Here is a 24,202-nt window from a genome sequence, read left to right as displayed (position 1 = left end):
AGTAGTGGGCAGGTACTCGAAGCTCGTGATCTCCAATCAGTAAGCATGATAACTGTCAAGACGCCGTTTCCTTGTTGAAGTCAAACCTGCCATGGAATTTACTTCCTTCACTAATATCAATGGAGCGCCAATTCAGTGATCGTAGTATGTCGAGCGACCCGTCCATATCGGTCACCGACGTGTACGACCAAGCCGCCGGAATCGCTCAAGAATTTGATAAACTCATCACAACGTACGGAAACGATGCTGTGACCGATTTGATGCCAAAAGTGATCAAGGCTTTAGAACAACTAGAGACACTCGCCAGTCGTTATGAGACGGAGAACGACGAGATAAACGGACTCCGTCTTCTCGTGGATAATTTAAAGGCAGAGAAAGCAGGCAAGGCTCAAGAAAGGGCAAGATTTGAACAGGTAAATATGACTCGAAGATCAAAGGCATCGCCTGGCAGATGTTAACTTACTGTCATTGTATCAACGCACACACAACCCTTGACATTCTGATATCATAAACTGTCAGGTTATCTCAAATCAGACCTGTCACTGTCAGTCTGAATAAGCCAAAAGTATACACCCATTGAAAATCGTAATGCTAACAGCTGTATGTGGTAAAATTAAATATAATAATTAATATAGTCGTGGTGGATACTGTTTTTCCGTCCAATTGCATTTAATATTTCCAGGTTTGACAGTGTTTTAAATATTTCATTCACATATACGTTCAATTAGAATATTGGAATGCCTGAAGAATCAATGTCATTAATGAAATGTCTCATGATAAAAACAAAACAAAAAACATGATTAACAGATGCATCATAATTAACAAAATAACGATTCCTATACCAAAAAAGTTCAGATCATGAGGTCAGTTAAGTTCCTCAAGAATTTTAGGCCATGTCTTTTAGATTTTTATGCTGACATATGAAGGTTTTAAACAGGGGCAGGAAGCATAGAAATACCTATCAGGTTGTCAAACATGCCAAAGGCACAGACTGAATATTATAGTTCAAAATGTGTTATGGAATACCCAGTCCTTTTCTTCTTACTGATTGTTGTGTTAACAGATTCTTAGCCATGCTCAAAGTAATTATTTTTCAGAATGTGATTTTTTCATTAATAATAGATCACCAAGCTTAATTCATCTTTTATTTTCTATTGAAGAACAGATTTTTTATTTGACGCAACCAATCATGATGGACTGCCATTAGAATCTTTCACGCTTTATTTTTAAATAATCCACATATTGTGGAGAATTATCCCTTTGATTGTATATGAACTATTTATGGATACTAAGTCTATAAATTGTTTGAATATTGAGAAAAACCTTTGGTATAAATATTACAGAGTCTAACATATATCATTATGCCTGTACTAGTTTACAGTCATTGACTACATCAGTCCACAAGACAGACCCCCCCCCCCATTATTACTGATTGGCACTGCATATTGACAGATGGTCTCCAGCAAACCCCACAGAAAAGCTGGTCAATAGTATCCTACACATTCACAACCTTTGTCTTTGATCACATAGAATCAATAGTCAACTTGCAAAGTTCATTAACATTCAGGATACATTGCATTATGTATGGCAAATGGGACATTGACAGCTGAGTTTTAGTAGGTGATTGATTGCATGGGGCTGTCTTGTTGGATAATGTTCGTCAGCCTGTCATATTTCTTAAATACTTTTGATTGAACATTTGCAAACAGTTTATTCTTAGAGTTCTGACTCAAAACATGTTTACATTGGTTAGGAAGCAAAGGTCTGCGTGGAAGCTGAAATCCTACGATCCCAAACCTGTAAACAGATTTTGCGCATTTTTAGTTTAACCACTGGATATGACAAGAGACACTATGTGTTAGTGATATCCTTGCAATAGGAAACATGTTCAGTAGCAATATCAGGATGCAGAAGATACAATATCATCATGTTTATATTCTACCGTTTCTGTCGCTATGTTGTAGGAAGATGATATAGTACTTGGTGTAGCTAAGTGTAAAATCAATTTGTGTCTATTGACGGCCTCAATGGTCTGGTGGATAGGGCATATATGATGAACGGGCTTGTAACCTTAACAGATATAACAAACTATTATTCCCAACCACTTGGCGTATATTGTAGTGGTAATGCATATAACGAACTATGGTTGCAGTGAACTAAAATTAGTGATCCCTGAGTTTGTTAGTACTGCACTTTACTGTATATTGTGCAGCTGGCTCTGAGACCAGTTTAATGAGGGTCTCCATGGTCGAGTGGATCGAACATCTGTCCAAAGGCAGGTGTGTGGTGTCATCCCCAACTGTCTTACCAAAAAAGGGATAGAAACAAAAAGATTTTGAAGGGTGCCATAGGGCACCAGACAAATAATTTTGGCGTGCCTTTGTGAAAATAAGCGTGTCCATACCTTTTGATGATCCTATGATAGTTAAAACATCACAACAGTTTTGTCACTGAATTTATTGTTTAATAACTCAGGTAACCTAAATCAGTAAATCCGTTGGTATTTGACCAGATGGTGGCCACATGAATGCGTGCAAACACCAAGTTGCGGGTACAGCAACGTGCAGTGAACATGGACAAAGTACTGTGACTATGTGTCCCAGTCCACCCAGCTGTGAATGGGTACCTCGTTAGGATGAGAAAGCCACAATAACTTGGTGCGCTTAGTGGCTGCAAGAGTTGTATACTCCCCAGGGAGTTGAGATTGATAATGCAATGTGCCGTTGAGATTGACATCCAATGATCGAGGGAAAAATACCAGTGCCTTGAGCATGCACTAGTGCGTGGATATGTGCGCTATATAAATATCCTATAATAATAAACCTGTAAACCTGTAAATTTGAGAGCTGGATTTCCTGGACGTTATCATGACTGCTAGTAGTTCAGTTTCATTTGTCCTGGACCCATTAGCATGACAAGGTAACCCATATACTGATAAACTATGTTATCATCCAAAATAAGATTTCCTGTTATGTGAAGCGGCTTTCAAAATGGCCATAAGCTGTGAGATTGAGAGTGCCACAGTTTGATGCAAAAATGGTTTTGAGATATTTTAGTTGCTCAGATTTATCGCATTTTCCATTAAATAGATCACAGACAGTGTTTGCCCTAGGCCTAAATATCTAGGAGTCATCATGACTCCCTGGTGTCTTGAGAGGGAGTGATGGACATGTTTTTTTGGAGTGAACTTCAGTTTGCAACTTGCATCAAGACATCAACTGTGATTGCTTAATAGCGACAAAGAACAAGGTAAGGCAGGTCAGGTATTTAATCAGCACTGACAATTAACTGGCAAAAATTAAACTGAGTAGTTTTAAACAACAGCAAATTATAATATGTACTCAAACTTATCTAAACTAAGGGCCCAGTAGGATTGGGTCAACCATGACGCAAGCTTCTAAATTCACTGCATATTTGAGATGATTTGTGCATCAAATACACATTTTTTCTGGGTCATGGCCCACTCTGGATCATGGTGTGTATTATGACAGTGTACTATGACAATATTTCATCCTTGCCATTTCAATATTCATTTTGCCATCGCATGGAAATCAAGCACAATTTTGGTCCCTGCAAAATCTGTAGAAAGATGGTACTTCTGGCACGCAGCATTAACATGATGAAACAAGGAATGGCTGGCTCAGAGACATGGTGGCAGGGTGAGGTAGACATTGTACACTGTGCAGTGGTCTTGGAGTAGGCTGGCTCAGAGACATGGTGGCAGGGTGAAGTAGACATTGTACACTGTGCAGTGGTCTTGCAGTAGGCTGGCTCAGAGACATGGTGGCAGGGTGAGGTAGACATTGTACACTGTGCAGTGGTCTTGCAGTAGGCTGGCTCAGAGACATGGTGGCAGGGTGAGGTAGACATTGTACACTGTGCAGTGGTCTTGCAGTAGGCTGGCTCAGAGACATGGTGGCAGGGTGAGGTAGACATTGTACACTGTGCAGTGGTCTTGCAGTAGGCTGGCTCAGAGACATGGTGACAGGGTGAGGTAGACATTGTACACACTTTGCAGTGGTCTTGGTCTTGCAGTAGGCTGGCTCAGAGACATGGTGGCAGGGTGAGGTAGACATTGTGCACACTGTGCAGTGGTCTGCAGTGGCAGTAGGCACTGCAGTGGTCAGAGACATGGTGACAGGGTGAGGTAGACATTGTACACTGTGCAGTGGTCTTGCAGCTGGCTCAGAGACATGGGCTGGCTCAGAGACATGGTGGCAGGGTGGAGAGTGGTGGCAGGGTGGGTGACATTGTACACTGTGTACACTGTGCACTGTGCAGTGGTCTTGCAGTAGGCTGGCTCAGAGACATGGTGGCAGGGTGAGGTAGACATTGTACACTGTGCAGTGGTCTTGCAGTAGGCTGGCTCAGAGACATGGTGACAGGGTGAGGTAGACATTGTACACTGTGCAGTGGTCTTGCAGTAGGCTGGCTCAGAGACATGGTGGCAGGGTGAGGTAGACATTGTACACTGTGCAGTGGTCTTGGAGTAGGCTGGCTCAGAGACATGGTGACAGGGTGAGGTAGACATTGTACACTGTGCAGTGGTCTTGCAGTAGGCTGGCTCAGAGACATGGTGACAGGGTGAGGTAGACATTGTACACTGTGCAGTGGTCTTGCAGTAGGCTGGTACTGTATGACCGCTGTAAATATGCTAATAGTGAATGTCACGTTATTTCCATTTCAACTTTACACACAACTTCTGGCCTCTTTATTCTGTGTAGGACTGGCCATCAGTACATATCCACAATCCTTAACTAGATATCTGTCAATTATTGAGGTATATATATGAGAGGTAAATATGGATGAAACAGCTAAAAATGTGTGAAAGATATGTAAACATATTTCACGCTACTGGTGAATGTGAAACATTTACACATGGATAACTGACAAAACAGTGTTTGGAACAGAATTTAGAAGCTGCCAATGAATAAATACATAACGTTTGTACATTGTGTGTGCAAATGAAAACTATTTCTTTACAATTGTTCAAAACTATTTCTTTACAATTGTTCAAAACTATTTCTTTACAATTGTTCAAAACTATTTCTTTACAATTGTTCAAAACTATTTCTTTACAATTGTACAGGTTTTCAGGTGTACAATTGTTGTAACCAAACAATCTTATAGTTATTTCTTCCCTTCAATTATGAATCTTTTTAGTGGGCCCAGTTTCTGTGTTGAGAACCATGACTCGTTTTAGTTCTTTATAGTCATGTCAGCTGTGCAGAGGCACTTCTTGTTTTACTCAGGGCACCTGCTTTTTGTGAATTGTGAGAAATGTACTATTTGGTTCCTTGTTGTATTCCACATTGATACTCACAATAAATTGAACCCACATGTATTAGTGAAAGAATACATAAGAATATAGTGCACAGATTCTGCTCAAACTCTGTACAGTGTACTATTGCACCCTACCAAGTGTAACAGAGTATGTAGGGTGATGTAGTGGAGCCTGTGTTACACTGACTGGTTGATGGTAATCTTGGCAATGCAGAATAATTATATTGCACAGATAAATCCTGACCACAGCTGTATAAGGATTTCTCCTTTGCTTATTATATATATTTAAATGTTTTGCCATAATATCAAAACTCAAATAACATTTTTATGTATGCTGAATATTTTTGGACTTTTTTGTAATGAAAATTGAGCACACAATTTTATAAAGATTTTTAAAAATATTTATGATCTCTTATTTCTGTTTTGCTTATTTTTTTAAGGAATTTAATCATGGAATTTTTAATGTTGTCCTTTTATCACTTTTGGCCCCACATGAAGCTGACATGCCCCAATATAACTGAAACATCGTTCCAAGCAGCGTGTAAATGGCTCTCTCAGATTCATCTAGAGGTTATTGATGCCAGCTATGTGAAGAGTTCATGTTAGAACTAGAACCACTATGTCATGTGATGATCACACTTCAACTTTGTATCACTTATCACTTTTTAAGACCCAGTTTGTTGATCTCAGGGCTCCAGATAAGGGCCGTATCAGCGTATGTACGGATAAAATATATGCACGATACGGTAGGAAATAATTTTGAAAACGTAGCAGATACGCACCACAGCAATGGTGTACGGTCTTAGAATCATTTACAGGCGTATTTATCTTAAAAAATTATTGTTTTATTGTTTATTGACCTGTTTACACAAGAGTAGCAATGTTGTGGTGCATATATGAAACGAAACACAAGATTACTTATACTCCACTAAATTCCATTCAGTACTCTAAATGTACTCTTAGGTTTTACCAGTACTCCTATATTGAAAAAAATAAGGAGTACGTACTCCTGCTGTTGAAAAATTATCTGGAGACCTGGGATTTTCTTGCTTGCTGATTTAATTATTTGGATCTTATAACTGTTCAAAATTTCGTTGCATCATAGTGTTTACAGTTTGCTCCAGTAGTTGAATTTCCGCTCTCTCAACTTTGATATTTGTGTATGTATGACACTATGGCAGCAACAGAACTGACAGACAATGGCCAGTGTGTGACTGACATTGACAGTAGACAATGTCGGCCATGTTGTAGTGAGATCCAGGCTACTGCCCTCGGATTAGTGCAGCCTGTATATATCAGCTGATTATGCAACTTGGCAAGGTGCATGGACGGGTGACTAGCCAAGTAGATGTAGGTCGAGTAGGCCACAAACTGACAGGTCAGGCGAAAAGACTAATGTCACAAGTTAAAAGAAACTAAACATGTTTGCTTGACCTTTTACTGGCCCACAATTAAAATTCACTCGGCTAAACTTCAGGGCCTAGATTTTCGAAGCTCTCTTAGTGCTAAGATAGTCGTAAGTTAATGTTAATGAATGGCACTTACAACTATCTTAGTGCTAAGAGAGCTTCGAAAATCTGGGCCCAGGATTTTAATAGAGTACAAAAATCGGATGTTTGGTCCAGAAAGTCATCATATTCTTGCACATTTGAGCGGCAAGCATGGCATTAGTATTATATTTTGTGACTGATTCGGGTGAACATTTCAGTCTAATACACATAAAACACTGTTGTGTAGGTTTCATGATCCTGGCTTTTTCTTGATAACTGTCTGATTATGGACAACAAAAGTATGCAGGAAATTTCAGAGAAAAGTTCATGTATTTGATAAACTTTTTTAAGCAATTATAGAAATATTATGGAAAGTTTGATTAAACTCACACCCTTCTCCCTTGACCTATGAATTTATTTTCCTAAGAATAGTCAACAGATTTGTCAACACACTTGACAGCACTAAACATTTGTTTACATGGTGATGGTTAAGGTCAGCAGATCTGTAAACATTTTTATCCTGGTTCAAAGGGCATCTAGGTTAGTATTTAGCAAATAGCTCCTGGGCCTCGTCAGTGGTGACACCATGCGCTACATCCAGCTACTCGCTGGCTCATCTTGGAGCAGTGGCTTGTTGGATATATGTTTTGTGTGTGAACTAACCCTGGAACGCATGGTTGCATCACACGTTGGTGTTCTGACAATGGCTCAGCTGTATTTCGATCATGGGACTGAAACTTTTATCACTAGGTTTATGACCAAAACTCCTTGACTTTCAATATAGTTTCCTACAGTTGTACGTAGAGCTGTAATGAAAGTGGACATTTTATTATCAAATGCAATCAACCATAGTTATAATAAACTCAAAGGGACCACTTATTTTAGTTTGTTGTTACCATAGTTAGTTATACACATTTCGACAATAATATGCTGAAAGTGGTACTGACAAAAAACAGGGCGGTGGGGTAGCCTAGTGGTTAAAGCATTCGCTCGTCACATCGCGACGAAGACCCGAGTTTGATCCCCGCATGGGTACAATGTGCGAAGCCCATTTCTGGAGTCCCCGCTGTGACATTGCTGGAATATTGCTAAAAGTGGCATAAAACCTAACTCACTCACTCCTGCTGCACAACTGACAAAAAGTGATGGTTATGGTGAAAGCAGTAAATGCATGTTGTGTATTTATTGTGTCACAAACTTCTGGACAAAACCTAGCCTTGTCAGACATTTCTTCATGTACATTATTGATAACGCAGCATGTTATTGTAAATCACTCTAATTTTCCTTCCTTTACAACAGTATCAGCCTTGTCTTGATGTTATGTTGATATTTGATATAAAGGCTTATGTTCAAACTATAAATCTGCCAACTCCAAACTATTCCAGTGTGGAAAGAAAATGAAAAGGGAAAAATTATTTTATTCCACTGACTAGAAATAAGTATAATGTTTATAGATTCATTTACTCTTTAGTAACAAATAATTCAAAATGCTTTAATTAAAACTTGTTGAAAATTAATACTAAAAATTCTTAAGAACTTCAAAACAAATTATGACAAATTCGTATTCCTCCCTCCTTATTTCCTTCAATTTAACATTTTGAAGAAGTAGAAAAACAGTTTAAATTGGGTTTTCATTTCCTTTTTTCTTCAGTTTTAAATTTTTCGCCTGAAGTTTTTGGTCCAAAATCTGTAAAGCCCTCAAACAGAAATTCTGGCCAAACATCGCTAAACTGACCAGCCCAAATGACTTGATGCTCATGCCGAATACATGTGATATATTTTAAGAAATGAGGTTGATGAAATTGTTTTTATTTCTATGTCAGCCAACCCAAGATAATAGTAAACACAATCCGTAAACAGTAACATATAGAGAAGTGTGGCCTAAGTTTGCACTTTTGATACCATAGTAAACATGTCGGGTCAAATACTGGGGAGTCCTGTTGTCATGGAACAGAGCCATGTGAAGCTTCACAAACAATGTTCATGTTTGCTGGGTTAGCTTCCATACAGAAGATTACTGCAGCAGTCAATCTTAAAGTGTACCATGACGATACCACCTCCATCAGTTGGTACAGCTCCTGAAATTCCAGTCATTCCTAATTTTAGCATTAACCCTGAAATGATGAAAACCTATTGTGGCAAGTGTGATGTTTCTCGTATGTTGACAGAGATGGGTGTGATGTGTAGACAACATGTCGGACATGTGGTTGTTCAGCTTGTTACAGCACGAGGTTCTGAGTCACGGACGACACATCACATGTCGTATTGATCTGCTTCCACTCAGTAGATTGTTTATCAATATCATACCGTACATGAGTTTTGCCGAATCAATATAATTTCTACCTCTACTGATTGTTCATGTTAATCATAACTAACACTTCATCTAACTGTTCAAACTGATATCCTTGTTCCTGTGTTTGGTTGCTGGAGGGGAACATCTGCGAATTGCTAACAGTTATTTGGACATGAATTCAGTTCAAATTGATGGACGTGAAGTGAATTTCAATTTGATGAATATTCTGATTTAGAAATGTTGAACAGTGCACTTTACCAGTGTTTTCTAGATACTCTGATGTAGCTGAGAAACATGCACACCCACATAACCAGTGAGTGAGTTTAGTTTTCCGGCACACTCAGCAATATTCCAGCTATATGGCAGCGGTCTGTAAATAATCAAGTCTTTAAGTCAAGAATTTACATAAAAACAGAATGGGCATTTATCACTTAAAGATAAATGCTTGGCAAATACTGAAGACCTGACTCAGTTGAAATTTCCTGTGCTTAATAAACACATGTGAAGAATCCTCTTAAAGTCAGTCTAGTTTCCACTTGTGTAGCAGTGCTCTGGACAGTTTTGTAGGGCTAGACCCCTGATATCCCATGCAAATATAGCATGGATACCCCACTCAGACATATGACTCCGAGCTGGTCCTTTGAATGCAATGAGCCTGACAGAGTAGTGAGTGAGTGAGTTTAGTTTTACACTGCACTCAGCAATATTCCAGCTATATGGCGGCGGTCTGTAAATAATCGGATCTGGACCAGACAATCCAGTGATCAACAGCATGAGCATCAATCTATGCGATGTGCTTCAACCAAGTCAGCGAACCTGCCCACCCGATGTCGTTAGTCGTCTCTTATGACAAGCGGGGGACACTGAAGATCAGTTCTAACCCGGAACTTCACGGGTCTGATGTAGCTGAAAAACATGCACTTCCACATAAGTAGTGACAGTTGCAGCGTGAATTATGTACTCCTCAACTTTTGATAAGGATAAAACTAGTGACAACTTTGTAAGGAAAACAACTTTGAATTAATCAAGCATTTACAAAGATAACAGTTTTATATATTGATCAAGCTTTGATAAGGATAAAACTCTATATTGATCAAGCATTTACAATCATAACAGTTTTACAACTTTGGTAAGGAAAACAACTTTATATATTGATCAAGCATTTACAAAGATAACAGTTTTATATATTGATCAAGCATTTACAAAGATAACAACTCTATATTGATCAAGCATTTACAAAGATAACAGTTTTATATATTGATCAAGCATTTACAAAGATAACAGTTTTATATATTGATCAAGCATTTACAAAGATAACAACTTTATATATCATTCAACCTTTGATAAGGATAACAACTTTATTTACTGCTCAAATTTTGATAATTTATCTACATTACCCATGGTATTCAATATATTTATTGTTGGGAGGGAAGGAATATTTAAAAAACAAAATTAACACAGTGTTAAACTGGAAATTTGGATACTTCTGATAGTGTTACCGTAATGTAGTGTTACCTTGGGATATGGATATTTCTGATAGTGATAATCAGAATACTGTAATCTCAACAATACCTGTAACCTTATAGTGGTGTTACCTTGGGATATGGATATTTCTGATAGTAGAATACCTGTACGTTAACGATACCTGTACCTTAACGATACCTGTACCTTAACGATACCTCTAACCTTAACGATACCTCTAACCTTAACGATACCTGTAACCTTAACACAGTGTGTAAAGGGATTTGGATATAGGGTAACTGTTCAGCTTATGCTGTAAACCTGCAGCTGATTACTGGCCTCTGAAGATATCTATGTAAATCCCTGACACCTGATAGTCACAGGTGGCACGTGGGTTTGTATACTGCACGAAGGTCACACGGTAGGTGAAGTTAGGTAATATTAGTCATTGGGCACCAGATTATGGTTGGATGAGCGTCATTCATGGTAGCAGTCACAGAGACGTTAGTGTTTTGTTATGCTGTTTCTTGATACGTTGGTTACATGTGTGGCAAGAGTCTTTTATTTGAAATATGCCTCCGTTCATCCAGCAGCGAAGGGGTACCCGGTAGGAGGAGACTAAACATTGTGGAATCTTGTATAGCAGTACAGTTTATATACCCATATACGTCCTTTGGGTTTTGGAAATACAATTTGAGGGCACAGTACTCACTGAATTGAATATTATTGTTTTGGATTGTAATATTCCTTATACCATGTAAACATACTTCTATTATAGTTTGGCATGAAATGCATGTGGACCTGGTTTTTGTAAATATCTCTTCATCCAATGACCCAATCGATCTCAAACTGTGCAAGTGGATGTTTTGTCAGACAACCTAATCACATTGTAAATCACCGATTTTATGCATTTGTATTAAAGAATCTGTCTATGTAACTGTCAACAAAATAAACAGCAGACCGCAGACTGTTGGCAGAGGGAGGGAGCCAATGACCTGTAACAGCCGCAGTGTTGGGTCATAAAGGTAAATGCACGTGAAGTTCATGATAGTTACCTGTGCACTGCACAGTGATAGACCGTTTGGATCATTCACATTGACTACTTCTAGCTGTCATCATGAAAGCTTATTCCAGAGCTACAGATAACTTTTTGGGTCATTGAGTTATGTACTCCCTTGTGTTCATCTCAATTGGGTATCCTAATTTTCCTTTGAGTAACCAAATAAATTGTACTCACCTCAATCAAACTCATTTGGGTATTTTGCCATTTTCCATTAATTTTAAAAATATAATATAGCTTAAATGTTAGTGTTTGTGATTTACCTTTGATCTCTAATATGAGAAACGATAAGAAAGACTGCAAGATGTCAAGTTCATGTCCTAAAATAGAGCCTCTCAATATACGTCAGCTATTTTATCTATCCACCGGTACGCAAGCTACTACTTGACATTTTTGTGTGTACGCATGTAAGATCACATTTATTGAGTATTTACAAAACTTCAAGCGTACTTGTACGCAATAGACTTAATAGAAATTGGGTTTTCACATAAATGTTTGCGTAATTTACGCAGATACGCACCTTATCTGTACCTCTGTTATTCAGATGATGCTAAACGTTTAATTAGAAATGTGTTGAATTTTTTTTAAAAAGAGAGCAAAAGTAGCAAACCAATGTATAAGGTGTCGGATTACATGAAACGTACAACTTTTGCTCTTGGCATGAAAAAGAACATCGTGCTAAAAATTGTGAAAAATAAACCAACAACCAATAAACAAAACCTTGTACAAAAAGGTAGGCATCCAAAGTTAGATTCTTTTGACATCAGGGTCATCAGAGATGTCATTCGCCGGCTATTTGCTAGAAATGAACACCTCTTCATACCTGTCACGTGCATAGCTGACCTACATTGACGAACGTTGACCTTTATGACCCAACACTGCCACTGTTACAGGTCATTGGCTCCCTCCCTCTGCAAGCAGTTTGCGTTCTGCTGTTTATTTGTTGACAGTTACATAGACAGATTCTTTAATCCAAATGCATAAAATCGGTGATTTACAATGTGATTAGGTTGTCTGACAAAACATCCCCTCGCACAGTTTGAGATCGATTGGGTCATTGGAAGTAGAGATATTTACAAAAACCGGGTCCACATGCATTTCATGCCAAACTATAGTTCTAAATGTGATATATTGGGAGATCCAGATACATGGAATTAGCATGAGATAATAAATGCGTTTGGTTAGCACATTACTCACTCTCCATTAGAAAGCTGTTTTTAGCTAAGGTGAGAATCTAGACCTCCAGCAACGTATGCTTTGCGTAACTAAGAGATGAGGAAGTGGAATGAGTGAACCTTGTTTTGAAGATGTTCAGGCGTACAAACTTGACTTAATGTAGTGGTGTTAAACGTGTTCTGTGTTGATGTAGATTCTGGTTTTGTGCTTTTGTGAAATATACTTTGACATGTCTCAAATCTCAAAGAAGTTACTTTGACATAGGTTTTGAAGTATGTCTTGAAGGAATGCTGGTGAATTCAGATTTCTGGAAGGTCCTAATGTTGAAATGGACACATTCATGAAGGCATTATCTTGTTCTGGGGAGGGGTGGGGAGTAGCCTAGTGGTTAAAGCTTTCGCTCATCACCCCGAAGACCTATGTTCGATTCCCCACATGGGTACAATGTGTGAAGCCCATTTCTTGTGTCCCCTGCCGTGGTATTGCTGGAATATTGCTAAAAACGGCGTAAAACTAAACTCACTCACTCACATGTTCTGGGGACACTTGTTTATTACTTCAAGGATATTGTCTAGACATGCTCAGACGCAGATATATGGCCCTTAGTCTACCACAAGCAGCAGTAAATATTTGAGATTCCAAATTTCTGAGAATTTATGAAAATACAAAAATAGATACAAATTGATTTTGAACAATATGTTTTTTTTCTAATGTGATTCTCAAATACACTTGGTTCAGAACTGTTTGAATAATCAAATATTTTATTACGACATGTAACAGAAATCGTGACTGGCCAGCAACCAGATATCGGCAAACACCAGCAATCACCAGCAATCGTCTGATATTGACTTGTAAACCAAAATCCAACATCATGATATCGCTAAATTAGTTTGTTCTTTAAAAACTGCCAAACCAGAATGTTTCACAAAGGCCATATTACATATTGGATACTCATGTGTAGATCGATTGAGTCATTGGTTTATGTCTGATGACTGATAGCAAATTGAAAGAACAATTTCATATTTACTTTGATTAATTAAATAGTTGTGTGTGAAACACTTGATATAAGAGACAACAAATATTGTAGTCTGTATGACGGAAGATGATCAAGTTGCTTGTGCTGATGATAACTGATAAAGTTAGTTGACAGGGAAGTCTATTTCCCATTGTTTTGATGCACTTTGTTGCCCTTTCTTTCCTTATAGCAGACGTCATTTTAAACGCACAAATTTAAGCATATTGGCTCAAATGTTTTGATAAAATATCAAAGTGATTGTTGAAGTAAAGTTTCTTAATGGAATATCTAGACAGTAACACAGTAAGTGAGTGAGTTTAGTTTTACGCCGCACTTAGCAATATTCCAGCTATATGGCGGCGGTCTGTAATTAATTGTGTCTGGACCAGACAATCCAGTGATCAACAGCATGAGCATCAATCTGCGCAATTGGGAACCAATGACATGTGTCAACCAAGCCAGCGAGCCTGACCACCTGATCCCGTTAGTCGCCTCTTGCGACAAGCATGGGTTACTAAAGGCTCATTCTTACCCGAACCTTCACAGGTCAGACAGTAACACAGGAAATAATAGTGATTACTGGTCGATGGCCAGGAAGGATATAATGATGGAGGCTTGTAGTCTGACAACTGCTTAATCTTCCTGCTAGAAAATGTCCCCATGATGCTTAGGCAGGTCTACTGTCAAATGCAGAATTGACGAGAACCAGTAATTTTTTGATCAAGGTAATCAGACTACTGGCAAACATGAATGCCACTTTGTCAGGTTCATACTTTCAATGGGGGCGGTGTTAACTTAGTGGTTAAAGCATTCGCTCGTCACGCCGAAAACCTGGGTTCGATTCCCCATGTGGGTACAATGTGTGAAGCCCCTGCCATGATATTGCTGGAATATTGCTAAAAGCGGCTTAAATCTAAACTCACTCACTCACTCATATTTTTTATTTTGACAACAATTGTTGTGGTCTGTAGAACCATGCTGATGCTTTGTTGCCCTCTGTGAACAAAAACAAAGATTATAATTTAGTTGTTGAGATGAGATCATTGATCTTCTTTTTGTAATGGTATCTATTCTATCTAGATTCAAAGGAGGACGATTTTGCCTCATAGCGAAGATGGAAGTGATTGTGTTTAGTTTTGTTCCACCTTTTTCAACATTCCAGCAATATCATGGCAGCTGATCCTGTAATGGTCATTCTAGCAATAATGGGAATCAAACCTGGATCTTGTGCCAACACTTCAATCACCAAGCTACAAGTCCTCAGTGATAACTGAGGCTGGTTCTGTACACGCCACTTGGGGCAGTGGGGTAGCCTAGTGGTTAAAGTGTTGGCTCGTCACGCCGAAGACCCGGGTTCGAATCCCTACATGGGTACAATGTGTGAAGCCCATTTCTGGTGTTCCCCCGCTGTGATGTTGCTGGAATATTGCTAAAAGTGGTGTGAAACCAAACTCAGTCAGTCAGTGTACAATTGCCACTTACACTGTTAATGTATGGATCGATGTAGGACAGACCATTCTCAGAGGTAATAAAGCATACGACTTTATGGATAACAACTTCTTGTTTATTGCATACAGCAACATTTTGGTGTAGTGTCTTCCACTTTTAGCTTGATAATCATGTAAGAATCTACGCCAAAATGTTGCCCTTTGCAATAAACAAGTTATCCATAATGTCGTATATTTGTTATTGACTCACCAACATTAGAATGCTGATAAAACATTCTCTGAGGTGACACTGCTAATTGGTCTTGTACGTGAATTGTGAGTTGATCAGCCAAGCTGTTCACTAAATGCAGAGTCTGGTACATGGAGTTGTGTCTGTGCTGTCATGCATGTAATTATGATTAGAATGCAGCAGTCGACTTCAAGGTTGTGCCCCGTATAGTGTTCACGTCGCTAGGGGATTACTCTGAATTTCAGTGAACTCAGTAGCAGAATAGACCGTCCTGAAACACTTGCAGTCTGTCGCAGACTTTCTTCAGTCTCTTTTCAGTCCACTTGCTAGAACTTGAGCTTACCGGTTTTTTTCCAGTAGACTTTGTTTTGTAGGTTTAACAAATACTACTTTGAGATAATCACATGAAACAGTTTACTATACATAGCTAATTTTGGCTGATATCCCATTGTATGTCTTACTCACTTCAATTGTATCATGTGAGCAACACTGTGTTGGTACTTATAAGTCTGAATATATGAACATCGTCAGACAACCACCTGTACCATCTGAGGTCATGTGATAGGCTACGTATCGTGATCCCTGACCACGTCATACCAAAAGACGTTAAAATATGGTACTTGTTGGTCCCTGTCTGGCGCGCTTGGCATTAATGGGGTACAATAAGGACTGGTCGGCTCGGAGTCAGTATAATGTGTCTGAGTGGGGTATTCATGCTTCACTGCGGCATGGTATCTCAGTGGGCTAGCACTATAAAACCAGCTTAAGTCTGGGCTAGTACAAGCAGCCACACATACACATACACACGCATGCACGTCGTCATATGAGCGAAATATTCTCAAGCACGACGTAAAACCCAATTTCACCTCACCTCACCTCACGTATCGTGATACAGACCGACAACACCACTGGTGCCACAATTCACCACAACAAAGAGTAAGAAATCATTGACATGTAATTGCCTTGTGGCAGTTGCTGACATGTTTTCATGTTCCCGCTGCGGTTCATAATTGTAGAGCCAGGATGCTTGGAACCATGTTTCTATTTGAGGAATTTTCCTGCTTAAAATTTGAAATAAAGACATCAACACATCAACTGTTACCACCACATCGTCCTCTTCTGCCAACAGGTGGCACTGTTCAGCTTCTACCGTTACGGGTGCAGTCCTTGAAGACAATTAGGATTCCTAATGGATGCCTAATCACAATTTGAAATGGAATGAATTGTAAAGTGAATCATCACATACGAATCCTAAAGTTTAGTTACAACATGAGTGGTGCATGCATCAATCAGCTTCGGGCTGGTCCTCAATGTTATGGCTGATGACGGATGGACTGTCCTGAAGCTTAATCCTTACAAGTGAGCATAGCCCATGGACTATTGCTCTACGCAACATACACAACATTTCTCATCAGTTTGACAGTGACTACATGAGTCTGAGGGATGTAACTATTAGTAGTTACAATTATAGTTGTTGCAATATATCAAAGTGCTGTGTAACTGGAGTCATGTCATGCTTTGACGAATTATTGGTGACGATTGTAGTACAGAACACCTGGCTGGTCCTTCTTTGAAGTGGAATGTAACTTATCCTGATCCAGCCCAACTCACTTAATCAGTCATTATTGGCCTCTCTCAGTTGTTATTGATACAGCTGGAGTGATCAACAACATAACAAAAATTGATTTAGTGAATTTGATTTTGAAAAGCTACAGAATTGGTAATTTTGAAGAAGTACGTCTGTGGTAGGATTTCGATATAGTCCTTCCACTTTTAGCAATAAACATGCAGTAGCAGTTGAAGGGACACCATAAGTGGGCTGTACACTTTGTACCATGTGAAAATTAGGACTCGGCCTTATACTGATAAGCAAGCACCATAACCACGAGACTACCCCGCTGCCTCCTAAAACAAGTCAGGAGCTTTAGAGATAAACATGGTCAGTCCAGTGATTTTGACACACTGTATATCTGTCAATGACTAGGATCCCAAAAATGTACAAACTCAAATAATGAAAATACAAAATTCTGTTTGGAAAACCTTGCATCAATTCATTGTGGCAAAATTTACCTTCAATTTGTTGCATCAGTCTTGTACACAAGAGAAGTTACAAGTCACAGTTTCTGAATTGTGCAAGGAAGAAATGTCAGGTATATTCCGCTCTCACAAAGGGACTTTGTTTCAGTGAATTGATGCTGTATGAAGTACTGTGTACTTTGTAGTTATGACATTTTTTAAACACTTGATTCCTTGCGTACAGTTCCCTTTTTCAAAGTCTAATTACTTCAACAATCCATCTGTCAAATTGAAAGTTTCTTGTCTAGGACCAGTGCTTGATGACTATCTGAAACTTTGCAGTTAGTGAGTTTTTTTTGTATTTTAAAAAAAAAAATTCTATTCATTTCAATGAAGCATATACAAAATTGTATATGTGTAGCACAATGGAGTGGATCTGCTGGTATAATATACAATATAGTATGGCATAATAAATACAATGGAGTGGATCTGCTGGCATAATAAACAATATAGTATGGCATAATAAATACAATGGAGTGGATCTGCTGGCATAATATACAATATAGTATGGCATAATAAATACAATGGAGTGGATCTGCTGGCATAATATACAATATAGTATGGCATAATAAATACAATGGAGTGGATCTGCTGGCATAATATACAATATAGTATGGCATAATAAATACAATGGAGTGGATCTGCTGGTATAATATACAATGTAGTATGGCATAATAAATACAATGGAGTGGATCTGCTGGTATAATATACAATGTATGTAGTATGGCATAATAAATACAATGGAGTGGATCTGCTGGTATAATATACAATGTAGCATGGCATAATAAATACAATGGAGTGGATCTGCTGGTATAATAGACAATGTAGTATGGCATAATAAATACAATCAGTAGTCCATAGTACACCCGTAAGGGCAGGCATGGAGGCTATAAATTCAATTCTTTGGGCCATTTCTTCTGGAGCTTTGCCATGTTATTTTTCCTGGCTATGTATCTTTCGATTGATATAAGATCTCTTAGCCCATTTAGGAAATTGTCTAGAGTCGGTTTTCTGTAATTTATACTAGATAGGTTTATATACCGTTTTCCAGCTAGAATGATATTGTTTATAAAAGGATAGCCAGTGTTGATTCCCAACAATATTAGAAAGTCTGTGAATGAAATCGTTCCAGAATGTCTGAATAATTTCACATGAAGTATACACATGTACGATATTTTCTGATTTTTTTTACAGAATGTACAGAGGTCATTGTCAACTATTTTCATCTTTGCAAATTCTTTTCTAGTGTAGATAGCTTTGTGAATAAATCTGTACAGAAAGTCTAAGAGTTTAATGTCTTTTGTACACTTTCTGTAATTTAAGAAAATAGCAAGGCAGAGTAATATTTGTCAGAAATTCCCACTTTCTGCAAACTTCAGTTAGTGAGTTAGTCTGAGACTAGTCAAACTCTGGTAGGGAGGGAGGTCTAGTTTTTGCCTGAAATGTGTTGTGGACTGAATAACTACCGTATATGACCATAGATTAGCCGATCTCATATTCGAGGTCCTCACATGACCACTAACATCAGTATCAAACTGTTATGTCTGGTACCTAAGCCGAACAATGATGTTTATACTAATTGTGGCAAAAAAGTTCCCAGCAATTGTTATGTCTGTGCGTGTAACTCAATATTACTGATACTCTGGTTCCAGGAGTTGGAGCAGATTGAAGAGAACTGGCAAAGTGAAGTGAAAAAACTATTATGGGATATCAGTCAGCTGCAGGACGAGAACCGGCGTCTCCGGGACAACCTCCAGGACCAGAAACAGGCCATCGTGGACAAGGTGGTCCTAGAACACCAACGTGAGTAGAAACATAGAAACAGGCCATTGGGGACAAGGTGGTTCTAGAACACAAACGTGAATAGAAACATGCCATTGTGGACAAGGTGGTCCTAGAACACAATCGTGAATAGAAACAGTCCATCGTGGACAAGGTGGTCCTAGAACACAAACGTGAGTAGAAACAGGCCATCATGGACAAGGTGGTCCTAGAACACAAACGTGAGTAGTAACAGGCCATTGTGGACAAGGTGGTCCTAGAACACAAACGTGAGTAGAAACATAGAAACAGGCCATCATGGACAAGGTGGTCCTAGAACACAAACGTGAGAAGAAACATAGGAACAGGCTATCGTGGACAAGGTGGTCCTAGAACACAAACGTGAATAGAAACAGGCCATCGTGGACAAGGTGGTCCTGGAACACAAACGTGAGTAGAAACATGCCATTGTGAACAAGGTGGTCCTAGAACACAATCGTGAATAGAAACAGTCCATCGTGGACAAGGTGGTCCTAGAACACAAACATGAGTAGAAACATAGAAACAGGCCATCATGGACAAGGTAGTCCTAGAACACAAACTTGAGTAGAAACATAGAAACAGGCCGTCGTGGACAAGGTGGTCCTAGAACACAAAGGTGAGTAGAAACATAGAAACAGGCCATCGTGGACAAGGTGATCCTAGAACACAAACGTGAGTAGAAACATAGAAACAGGCCATCATGGACAAGGTGGTCCTAGAACACAAACGTGAGTAGAAACATAGAAACAGGCCATTATGGACAAGGTGGTCCTAGAACACAAACGTGAGTAGAAACATAGAAACAGGCCATCATGGACAAGGTGGTCCTGGTCGTGAGTAGAAACAGAAAAGGCCATGGTGGACAAGGTGGTCCTAGAACACAAACGTGAGTAGAAACATAGAAACAGGCCATCATGGACAAGGTGGTCCTAGAACACAAAGGTGAGTAGAAACATAGCAACAGGCCATCATGGACAAGGTGGTCCTAGAACACAAACATGAGTAGAAACATAGAAACAGGCCATCGTGGACAAGGTGGTCCTAGAACACAAACGTGAGTAGAAACATAGAAACAGGCCATCGTGGACAAGGTGGTCCTAGAACACAAACGTGAGTAGAAACATAGCAACAGGCCATCATGGACAAGGTGGTCTTAGAACACAAAAATGAGTAGAAACATAGAAACAGGCCATCGTGGACAAGGTGGTCCTAGAACACAAACGTGAGTAGAAACAGCAACAGGCCATCACGGACAAGGTGGTCCTAGAACACAAACGTGAGTAGAAACATAGGAACAGGCCATCGTGGACAAGGTGGTCCTAGAACACAAATGTGAGTAGAAACAGGCCATTGTGGACAAGGTGGTCCTGGAACACAAACGTGAGTAGAAACATAGAAACAGGCCATTATGGACAAGGTGGTCCTAGAACACAAACGTGAGTAGAAACATAGAAACAGGCCATCATGGACAAGGTGGTCCTAGAACACAAACATGAGTAGAAACATAGAAACAGGCCATCGTGGACAAGGTGGTCCTAGAACACAAACGTGAACATAGAAACATAGCCAACATTGGGCAAGGTGGTCCTTAGAAACAGGCCATTGTGGACAAGGTGGTCCTGGAACACAAACGTGAGTAGAAACATAGAAACAGGCCATCATGGACAAGGTGGTCCTAGAACACAAACATGAGTAGAAACATAGAAACAGGCCATCATGGACAAGGTGGTCCTAGAACACAAACGTGAGTAGAAACAGGCCATCGTGGACAAGGTGTTCCTGGAACACAAACATGAGTAGAAACATAGAAACAGGCCATTATGGACAAGGAGATCCTAGAACACAAACGTGAGTAGAAACATAGAAACAGGCCATCATGGACAAGGAGATCCTAGAACACAAACGTGATTAGAAACATAGAAACAGGCCATCATGGACAAGGTGGTCCTAGAACACAAATGTGAGTAGAAACAGGCCATTATCAACAATGTTGTCCGTGAACACACGAGTTGAACCTGCCCACTTATTGACTAGTTATTCTTAAATTTTACGCCGAAGACCCGGGTTCGACTTACCTGGGTACAATGTGAAGCCCAATTTGTGTGTCTGGAATATTTCTCTGTCAGTCAATGTCTGACAGTGTCTTTTTCTCTGTCCAATGTCTGACAGTGTCTGTTTCTCTGTCCAATGTCTGACAGTGTCTTTGTGTCTTTTTCTCTGTCTAATGTCTGACAGTGTCTGTTTCTCTGTCCAATGTCTGACAGTGTCTGTGTGTCTATTTCTCTGTCTGATAGTGTCTGTTTCTCTGTCCAATGTCTGACAGCGTCTGTGTGTCTATTTCTCAGTCTGATGCCTGACAGTGTCTGTTTCTCTGTTTCTCTGTCCAATGTCTGACAGCGTCTGTGTGTCTATTTCTCTGTCTGATGTCTGACAGTGTCTGTTTCTCTGTCCAATGTCTGACAGTGTCTGTGTGTCTGTCCAATGTCTGACAGTGTCTGTGTGTCTGTCCAATGTCTGACAGTGTCTGTTTCTCTGTCCAATGTCTGACAGTGTCTGTGTGTCTGTCCAATGTCTGACAGTGTCTGTTTCTCTGTACAATATCTGACAGCGTCTGTGTGTCTGTCCAATGTCTGACAGTGTCTGTGTGTCTGTCCAATGTCTGACAGTGTCTGTTTCTCTGTCTGATGTCTGACAGCGTTTGTGTGTCTGTCCAATGTCTGACAGTGTCTGTGTGTCTGTCCAATGTCTGACAGTGTCTGTTTCTCTGTCTGATGTCTGACAGCGTCTGTGTGTCTGTCCAATGTGTGACAGTGTCTGTGTGTCTGTCCAATGTCTGACAGTGTCTGTTTCTCTGTCTGATGTCTGACAGCGTTTGTGTGTCTGTCAACAGAGACAGAGGAGCAGGAGATAAAAGTGCTGACAAAATTGAAAGAGACGGTAGACAAACAACGTGAGGAGCTCCGCACACTGCGACGTGAGATGGAGCAGAGGGGAGTCGATTGTGAGGCGGTAAGTATCAGTTATACTCGTGTGGCATAGTGGTAATTTCTTGATATAAATTTATGAATATTGATACCAAATTAGTAATTCAATGTCAAAGAAATGTCTAAATTTATTTTGATTGCCAAAGATGAGATTGATAAGGCCAAATAAAAAAAATGTTGTTGTTCCAATGACAGCTCTTTAAAATTTAGGGTAGGTAGGTCGGAATTATTTTTTTTTCATTTTTTTAGAAGTAAAATACAAACTAATAATACATTTATCAACGTGTAATTATTTATTTAATCAAGCTTGCAGCCATCATGTCGACTTTCAGAATGACCGATGTCCATCGGTGTTGGGAAAAAACCAATGGTATCTGAACTAGTGGTGGTCCGATTAATTGAAATAATCGAAGATTGGTCGTAGTGACTAAACGACAAAGCAATCGATCATAATTTCTCATAATCGAACACAACCAATTTTGGAACACTTGTTTTAATTAACAATATTTTACACATGGTTGGTTGTCTGTTACATGTTGTAAGCACTACAAGCTCGTTTCAAGTCATGGTTGAATTTATCTTAAAGGCTCCAAGAAATTTATGTTCCTAACATACTAGTCATCCTTAAAGATGTGAAATTTTGCCAAAAAGCCCAAAAAGAACTACATGTTTTTTTCCTTATTTTTATGTGCATTAACAAATTTCATAAATGACGCTAACCAATTATTTTCGATGATTGATCGGTTGTAATGAACCAATCATCAATTATGAGATTTTAACCAATTCCCAACACTAATCTGAACGCATATTTTATTCATACCGCTTAAAACAAATAGCACCAGAATTCAAGGGTCAGTCCAGAAATCGGGACCACAACATTTTTTTTTAGGCCTAATGAAATGGCAAAAAATTAGAATTTAAACATTCAATGGATCAGCGTAGTTCATCTTTAATATTAAGTTGATAAAGTTGTAAAGTTATGGATCAGGTAGTCAGAATCGGTGATTAAATATGTGGCATTATACTTTGATGGTGTTGATCGCTGGTTGGTCCAAGACATGTTTATTTACCATCCTCCGGCATATTGCTGGAATATTGCTGAATACAGCATTAGACAACAAACCAAAATAATAAGTATTTTTTATTCAGCTGGGAGCCCAGTTAGAGAGAGTAGCAAAGATGAATTCAGACCTGCGTCGGAAGAACCAGACGCACAAGAAGCAGACGGCAGTATTGCTGGACGAGCGGGCGGACATCGAGGTGCAGCTGAAGGGGAAGGAGGAGGAGGTGGAGAAGATCAAGGAGATCCTCAAGGAGCAGGAGAACATGGACCAGCTGAAACTGGCCCGTGACGTGCGCAGGAAGAGGAATGGTATCCATGGCGATGAAGACGACGATGATGAGGGCGCATCTGAGGTGAGACGGAAGTTCATGTAACCTGTGATCACCTGGAATGGGAAGACTCCCATTTGTACCCAGTAACCCATGCCTGCCTGGTGTAGTTTCATCAGGTGATTGATCAGATGGTCAGACTCCATTACTTGATGGCTCAGCAATAAGTCTTGATGGGTTAGATTGCTGTTCCTCATATCACACCACAGAGCATGGGAAAATTTAAAACAATATTTAGGAGATAACTGTACTGTGTTTGATGAATTGGGGATGTATACATAATAAACGTGTGTAGTTTGAAAAGGGAACTACTTTTTCTGGCGATGGTGTAAGTTCAAGGAGTGATATGATTAACCTTTGACCTAGAGGAACTTTGACCTGGTTTAAATAATGAATTTCTTTCACGAAAAAAACAGCATAAAACGTGTACACGTCGCCAATATAACTAAATTTGCGGCTATATAACCACCGGTATACTTCCCCAATTCGTCA

The 24,202-nt window shown here is 39.4% G+C and overlaps 1 protein-coding gene across 4 annotated transcripts in view; it reads left to right on the top strand.

The window, feature by feature from the left end:
- Positions 1-24,202, top strand: part of LOC124276622 (RILP-like protein 1) — a 46,859-nt gene continuing 22,657 nt past the window's right edge. For all 4 annotated transcript variants that reach the window (XM_046712275.1, XM_046712273.1, XM_046712272.1 and 1 more), the window contains exons 1-4: positions 1-413; positions 19,184-19,334; positions 22,225-22,343; positions 23,468-23,734. In XM_046712275.1, the coding sequence (XP_046568231.1) occupies positions 120-413; positions 19,184-19,334; positions 22,225-22,343; positions 23,468-23,734 (831 nt within the window). In that variant the 5' untranslated portion in view covers positions 1-119. The remainder of the gene's footprint in view (positions 414-19,183; positions 19,335-22,224; positions 22,344-23,467; positions 23,735-24,202) is intronic.

The sequence above is a fragment of the Haliotis rubra genome, unplaced genomic scaffold (assembly GCF_003918875.1).
Source record: "Haliotis rubra isolate DU_JTF1 unplaced genomic scaffold, ASM391887v1 Scf210, whole genome shotgun sequence".
Lineage (NCBI taxonomy): Eukaryota > Metazoa > Mollusca > Gastropoda > Lepetellida > Haliotidae > Haliotis > Haliotis rubra.
This window is presented reverse-complemented; position numbering and strand designations above follow the sequence as displayed.